This window comes from Portunus trituberculatus, chromosome 33, assembly GCF_017591435.1.
Source record: "Portunus trituberculatus isolate SZX2019 chromosome 33, ASM1759143v1, whole genome shotgun sequence".
NCBI lineage: Eukaryota > Metazoa > Arthropoda > Malacostraca > Decapoda > Portunidae > Portunus > Portunus trituberculatus.
The window spans coordinates 14,155,134-14,162,633 of NC_059287.1; the positions used below are offsets into that span (position 1 = coordinate 14,155,134).

Sequence of the window (7,500 nt, forward strand, 5' to 3'; positions counted from 1 at the left end):
CATATTTATTCACTATTTGGCAGTTTTATACAGCTTCAGTATCTTATGTAGGGATTAATTAGAATAGTGAAGACTGTGGCCATTAATCTTCTGACCTCCATAGACTCTTTCTAATGTCAATAAAATCGTCTAATTACATCCAAACTCGTAGTAAAAATGCGTCCCAGTACTGAAGAGATTATTGCTGGGTGTTTTTCTCGCTGGAGGATGAAAGGTTGTAAGGAAGAGAGCAGTTTGTTCCTTTTGGTTATGGGGTGGTGGTGGTGGTGGTGGTAGTGGTAGTGGTGAATGTTCTGGTGAGTATGGAAAGGATGTGAGGAAGGGAATAGATCGTTCGTTCTAGCCAGCTGTGGGAAAGGGAAGGCTATAGTGAAGGAAGCAAGTGTCTGAGTCAAGGTGCAGTGAAGTCAACGCTCTAACTGTAATGAAGTGAGTCTGAAATCAATGCTGCGTCACGGAAGAGGAAAAAGAAACACATGCCGTAATCTGAAACGCCTTCCTCTCTCACTACGACAATTTTCAAAGGCCTCAGAGACAAGTAGCCGAATTTTCAAGACAGTTTCTCATTTCAATAAACCAGAATTCTTGCCAATCGATTACCAGAACCATAAAAAAAAGCACTTAAAAACACGAATATCTTCAGCTGGAGCCTTTAGAAAGCAGTGAGGGTGAGAGAGCAAAAGCGTTTCTGAATACTGACCATAGAGAGGGAAAACAACCAGATAGTAAAACGGAAATAGGAAAGTACACTAGAAAATCAATAGAAAATAGAACCAACTGTAAAACTGAAAGGAAGCGACCTAGAAAATAAAACCGGAGGAATAATAATAGCCAATCACAATTTACGTAGCGAAACACCTGTAGCTAATTAATCCCCCTTGAGTGACGCCTTGACGCAGGTGTTCTCAGGTAGCAGAGTTTACCTGCCCGCTAATTACGTCATGCAGATTAGAGACGTGTCTGTGTGTGTGTATGTATGTATGTTTGTTTAGTGAATATTCTGCCCGGATGATCAAGTGTTCCAGAGAGAGAGAGAGAGAGAGAGAGAGAGGTGGAAGGGGGGGGTAGATGAGTACAGGAAAGGAGGCAAGAACGTGTTACAAGAAAAGAGAGAGGAAGGAAAAAAGTAAAGTTTGAGAGAAAGGAGAGATAGGAATGCGTGGCAGGTGCAAGAGGAGGAAGAGGAGGAGGAGGAGGAGGAGGAGGAGGAGGAGGATTAAGGGTGGGTGTAACAGGGAAAGTAAGAATCTAACTTGCCTTTGTTGTTGTTTGACCAATCCTATTCTAGTTCTCTCTCTCTCTCTCTCTCTCTCTCTCTCTCTCTCTCTCTCTCTCTCTCTCTCTCTGGTATGTTTAAAGGTCCTTCCGAGCTTTATTTTTGTACTATTGCATTTGTAGTACTAATAATGGTAGTGGTGGTGATGGTGGTGGTACTTGTTGTTGTTGTTATTGTTGTTTTTGTTGCTGCTGCTATTGTCCTTCCTTCGTTTTCTTCTAAGTCTTTTTCTTTTCTCTTCTTCCTTCTAACACTATTTGCGCTTCCTTTGTCCAATTTCCTTGTGAGTCGCGCAGCAGCAAGCGTGGCGGGGCGGGGAGTGATCGACACCACTTTCACTGCAGGGCGTCGTGAAGAGAGAGAAAGAGAGAGAGTGTTTGAGGGCCGGGGGGACAGGAGGGGGGAAGGTGGAGGGAGGCGAGCTGAGGTGAAAGGTAGGAGGGTGTGTGGGAGACAGAGGGTCGCCGGTCTGACACAAAACTACTTGGAAATCTGGCGGAGGGAAAGTGGAGTGGGAGTGAGAGGACAGGAGCGTGGGAGAGAGCGGGGCAGGGAGAGTGTGGAGGAGTGGAGTGGAGGAGTGACGGGAACAGGAAGCGGTACACAAAACACATTACTCGCTTGGTGACGCTTCATGCATGACACTTTTCGCTAGCTTATCTGCGTCACCCGCATGACGCCTCCAGCTTTCTCTCCGGCCCGCCCACACGCCCGTACGCCCGTCTCTTGTGTGGGCGGCGCGAGTGTTCTCTTCGCCTTTCACGCCCCAAATACTGTGTCAGTGAGTGACATTTCCGGTATCATTATTTATTTTTTGTATAAATAGAATATATAAAACACAGTACAATACAATAGAGGATCTCTTGAAGCAAGAGTACTTATAACAGCACAAAGGTGCTTACGGGGAGTCTCCGGTGCTGAGAGACCACGAGTGGTGTGTGTGTGTGTGTGTGTGTGTGTGTGTGTGTGTGTGTGTGTGTCATTTACGTATGTTCCCTCACTAATAAACAAAGTAGGAGTTGAGATGAGCGGCAGGGCGTGCAGTGGGCGTGGCGGCGACACGTTAGGCACTGGTGATGGCGCGGATCCACGCCAGGTAATGAGACACTCGCACGTACACGCCAGGCACGCCGGGATGGCCGCAGCCGATGCCCCAGGAGACCAGGCCCGCCAGCTCCATGGCGCCCTCTGGTCCGGCACACACCAGGGGGCCGCCGCCGTCACCCTGTGGAGAGAGAGAGAGAGGACAGGGATGAGTGAAGGGTGTGAGGGCGGCGGAAAGGAGGAATGGTGGCGGAGTGCCAGCGTTGCGTCACGGCACGGAGTACTACAGCCAGCGGACTCACCTCGCACGTGTCGCGTCCAGGCTCGCCGCCGGCACACAGGTTGCCCTCGTGCAGGTTGAACTGCGACCCCAGCCTGGTCTGCCGGAGCCGCTGCGTGCACTCCTCGCTGGACACCATCGGCACCTCCACCTCCTTCAGGACGTGGCTGAACTCTCCCTCAGTGCCGAAGCCGTCCTTGCCCCAGCCCGTGGCGTAGCACCGGTGGTGGTACTGCGCGCCCTCTTCCGGCAGACAGATGGGCGTGATATGCGGGCTGTGTGGGCGGGAGGGAAAGTGTTACCGTCATCATTTGCCCCCATCTCACACAGGAGAAAGCTGCATGCATTAATAAGACAGCCAGAGAGAGCTGTTCATTGTTAGATTATTTCCTTGACACTTCTCGTAGCTATTTCCTCCCCAACTCTACACCGCAAACCCTTCAGGAGCTGTGGGCGGCGCGGGGCGGCCCTACAGGCCTGATTGCGGGGTGCCTTGCCCATGGTTGATACTTACTTGTGGGCGAAGTCCACGTAGCTCTCGAGGCGCAGTACCGCCAAGTCGTTGTTGAGGTTGCCGGCGTAGAAATCAGGGTGAGTGTAGAGTCCCGTGACACGCATCTCAAGGTGCTTGTAGAACTCAGACTTGGCGGCCACGTCCCACTCGCCCAGGCGAACCTTAAGGTCGGCAGGGTTCAGACTGGAAAGATAAGCCGGGTGAGTGGTGAGGGGTGAGGCAGCGGCAGGCTAGGTAAGGACAAGTATACGGAGGCACCGGGAAGACCATGTCAGCAGCAGCAGCAGCAGCAGACGCTGAACACTTTACTCGTAAATACTAACCCGTCCACGCAGTGAGCCGCTGTCAGCACGTATCTGCTGTGGATGAGCGCTGCGCCGCACACATACATCATGTCCCTGTCCTTTCGCTTGAGGATGGCCGCCTGCCACGGGTACTCGCCGAACTCCGTGTCTCCCTCAGAGAACACCACGCTGGGGTTCTTCACTCGGCCCAAAAGTCCCTTGGCGTTGCGGCGCCCACAGGAGTACCGGTGCGGCTCCTCGCGCGCGGCAGAGCGGAACACTGGGCGGCGACAGCATACGTGGTCGAAGCCACAGGTGCCGCCTCCCTCGGGAGTGAAACCGGTCAGCTGGCGCTGCGGGAGGAAAGGAAGGCGTTAGTCACACCTCAGAGTGTCCCTGCCAGGGAATGGCGCGGCGTGGGCCACAGCTCAGCTCAGAACATGTGAGAGGCGAATACTTACTCCTTGGCGGGGAATGGCGGCAGCAGGCGCAGGCGAAGGTGCGTCCTCCACAGGCTCTTCCACGGGCTCCTCAGCTTCCACGTCCCTCCTGACGCGGGACTCCTCCTCAGTCAGGCTGGTCTCAGTCACAGCCTCCTCGGTCTCGGTCTCCATCTCCTCATTGAGCGGCTGCTCCGTCGCTGCCTCCGTCACCGCCTCTGTCACTGTCTCCTCCAGGGCAGTGTCGGTAGCGGTCTCGTTGGCGCCGCTCACGTACACTCTCTCGGCGGATAGGCCCAGCACGCGGCCTCGCCTGACGGCGTTTTGTTGTGGCTCTTCCGTGGCGGGCTGTTCTTGGCCCTGGTCTGTTTCTGTGGCGTTGGACAATATGTCAGACTTTTGGTTGCGGGCGTCCAAGAACTGCCTGATGTCGCTAGTAAAGGGCAGCACCACGTCGTGAGCGGCGCAGAAGGACACTGACACACACTGGCAGTCCTCGCGGTAGATGGGGTCAGCCTGGGAGCGGAAGAGTGTGTCTGGCACCGTGTTCATGGGTTTGAAGCCTTGCTCTATCTTGCCTGGCCGGAAGTTCTGTGGCTGGGTGATGTGAGTGCCCTGCGAGGAGGAGACGCTGCTGGTGACGCGCACGCGAGTCTCGTGGCGTTGGTGGTCCTGGCTGAGGAGGTCCTGGATGTTGTCAGCGCCGTGGGACTTGACGGAGGACTCCTGGCGCTTGAAGACCTGCTGGGATCCCTGAACATAGTAGGGGTCGTCGTGGTGATGAGTGACGGCGGCAGCGTCGCCCTTGTACACGTGGGTGTGGGTGTGGGAGTGGTGCTCCACGATGGTGGGCTGCACGGAATCCTTCACCGTCACGGTATACGTGTGCACGGGGTTCACGTAAGCTGGCTTGGGCGCCACGTAGTCCACCTTCTGGGCCAGGTGCACGGGCTTGGCTGGCACCACGTAAGGCCGAGGCGCCACGTAGGCGGGTTTGGGCGTCGGGGGGTGGTAGGATGGGAGCAGAGGGGCGTAGGTGGGATTAGGGGCGGTGTAAGAGGAGCCGAGGAGTCCGTGGTTGTCTTTGGGCGGGTACTTGGGCTTGGTGCTGCCGGGCAGGTAAGGCTCCAGGGCGGACATGATGCCCTTGAAGGGGGAGAAGGATGCGGCCTTGGTTGGGGTGTACTGGTGTTTCCTATTGGGGTAGGGGAGGGGGGGATGGGCACCGTAGCTGCCTGAGGGCTTGGGTGCAGGGGCACTGTAACTGCCTGGAGGCTTGGGGAAAGGGGCGCCGTAGGAGTTAGAGGGAATGGCCACGTGCTTTGGAGGAGGCCCATAATGAGATTTGACGGACCCGGAGTGTTTCCTGTTGTTGCACTGTAAGGAGAGCAAGGCTTGGTGAGCACCGCGGCTGTGTCAGCACGCGAGGCTGTAATATGCTAGTAGTGACAATATAGATGCAGTACTGACAGTTTGGGTCACAGAACCACAACAAAGGCAAGAAAAGAACAGGAATAAATATAACATGTGGGAAGAACAGATAACAGAAGTCTTATTTTATCTTTTTTTCTATAATGAAGACATGGCAATGCATGTATTTACTACTATGTTCTTGGTAACTACGTGTGGGAGAACAATACGGAAACAGAGCAACCTCAACTCACGTTAATCCCGATGCCATACGAGCAAAGCTTCTCACTGATGCCCAGGAAGCGTCCCTCGCGGTCCCCGCCCTCCTCGGCCAGGGCAAAGGCTCGCAGCTCCTCCTCCGTCAGCTCTCCGTGTGGCTCCAGGGGCAGCACGTCCACGCCGATGGATCTGGCGGACGGTGGTGCTTCCTGTTCGTCTTCCTCCTCTGGACTGAGGGAGACGCTGAAGGTGGCTTGACCCTGGCTCACCGGGGCCTCCTCCTCGCCCTCCGTGCCCCACGACCACTCATCGGCAGACACACACGCCGCCGCCGCCACCAGCAGCAGGCACACCGCCGCTGTAAGGCAGACCATTCAGCTTGAGCCACACGCCTACACCACCACGTGTAGTCACGCCCACGCCGCAAAAACAAAATCGGAAAAAGATATTGCAATACTCACTTTTAGCTCTCATCTTCGCTGGTCTTGTATGGCACGGGAGTGTTAAGATAATTTAAATAAATAAATAAAACTGCCGCGAAGGCGATGCCAGCACCAATCCTGCTCTTCTTGCGCCGCGACGCAACACAATGACTGGTTCTGCGCCCGGCGAGGCTTTTATACCTGCCGCTCACCGCGGTCTTGCGCCGCTAACCTGCCGCCTTCTGCTGCACCTCACCAACCAGGATTTCCGGATGACCCGCTGGAGGATGCGAAGGGACAGGTCAGCCATTCCCTTCTTCACGGCCCGGAGCAAGAGAAGGGAGGGCTGAGAGAGGAGCCAAGGTGACGCAGAGCAAGGCATGGAGAGGAAACATGAGGGCGGGGTGGGGCGGGGCGGTTGTTTTGCCGCGAGTCAACGACCTGAGAAAGAAAGTGCGGTGAATTTGTAGCTTTAATACCATGGAGACAATTACGTGATGCGACCGTGTACAGCCACAGCCTGCTGCTTGCTGAGAGAGAGAGAGAGAGAGAGAGAGAGAGAGAGAGAGAGAGAACCAAAATGAGTTACCTCTACGTAAACAAAAGGATAGATGGAAGGGAACAAACTGAACAGCTTTGTCAATATTTCTCTCCTCTCTCTCTCTCTCTCTCTCTCTCTCTCTCTCTCTCTCTCTCTCTCTCTCTCTCTCTCCTTGATCTTTCTTTCTCCACGCGGTACTTTCACTCTCGGCCGCACCAGTGTTGCCAGCGAGGGGTCAGTGTTTACATCACGTGGCGCAGCGCTGAGTGAAGCCAGAATGAGCTGGGTCTGTAATGGGCCAAATAAAGCCACAAAGCACAAACAGCCCCGTGAGAAGGACGACCAGCGCCACTCACAACTCAAGTCACGGATCTCAGAAAAATTGCCAGGTTATCGACACTTACTGCTTATCATCTCTTCTGGTCTTCCTTCACTTTCAAAGCACTGGGAGGAGATCTGACAGTATAGATGCGCGTTTAGAATAGAAAATGAAGGTTGAAACATGAGAAAAGAAGGAAAGCTGCAAGAAACTATCGTATCTTTGTTCTGGTTATCACACACGTCACAGATAATTGAATAAAATAGAATGATAAGTCAGTATTAGGGTGAAGAAAAAATGTCCCAGCTTGACAGAACAGAAATATATGCTAAGTTTTTGTTCTCGGCGTTTTCAAATTAAAAAAACGTTTGTACTATTAAGAAGAGCTAAAAGAAGAATAAAGACGAGTTGCAAAGAGAAAGAAGAACGTTAAGTGAATAAAAAGGATAAGATTACAACACATCACGGGCCTTATTTAAAACATGCCGCGGAACAAAAGCCTTGGGGAAAAAAAATATATCAGTAAAACGAGAAAAATCAACAGAAAAATATTGTACTGCAAACGGAATGAGTAATAGCAATCTTATACAATGTTTTCAATAGTGCCTGCTGTGTGTCTTCTTGTTCTTTTTATTTACTCTACGTGCTTCTTTCTCTTTTCAACTTGTCTTTACTTTTAGCTCTTCTTAATAACACAATTTTTTTTTTATTTGAAAACGCCGATAACTTAGTATATATTTATGTTCTGTCT

The 7,500-nt window shown here is 52.7% G+C and overlaps 1 protein-coding gene across 1 annotated transcript; it reads right to left on the reverse strand.

Annotated features, from left to right (window-relative positions):
- Positions 1-2,067: 2,067 nt before the first annotated feature.
- Positions 2,068-6,072, reverse strand: LOC123512380. The gene is made up of 7 exons (XM_045268765.1): positions 5,929-6,072; positions 5,503-5,825; positions 3,860-5,215; positions 3,438-3,751; positions 3,115-3,297; positions 2,623-2,875; positions 2,068-2,501 (listed from the first exon to the last, which is right to left on the reverse strand). The coding sequence occupies exons 1-7, from the start codon at positions 5,939-5,941 to the stop codon at positions 2,340-2,342; spliced, it is 2,604 nt and encodes an 867-aa protein (XP_045124700.1). The 5' UTR covers positions 5,942-6,072; the 3' UTR covers positions 2,068-2,339.
- Between the last annotated feature and the right edge of the window lie 1,428 nt (positions 6,073-7,500).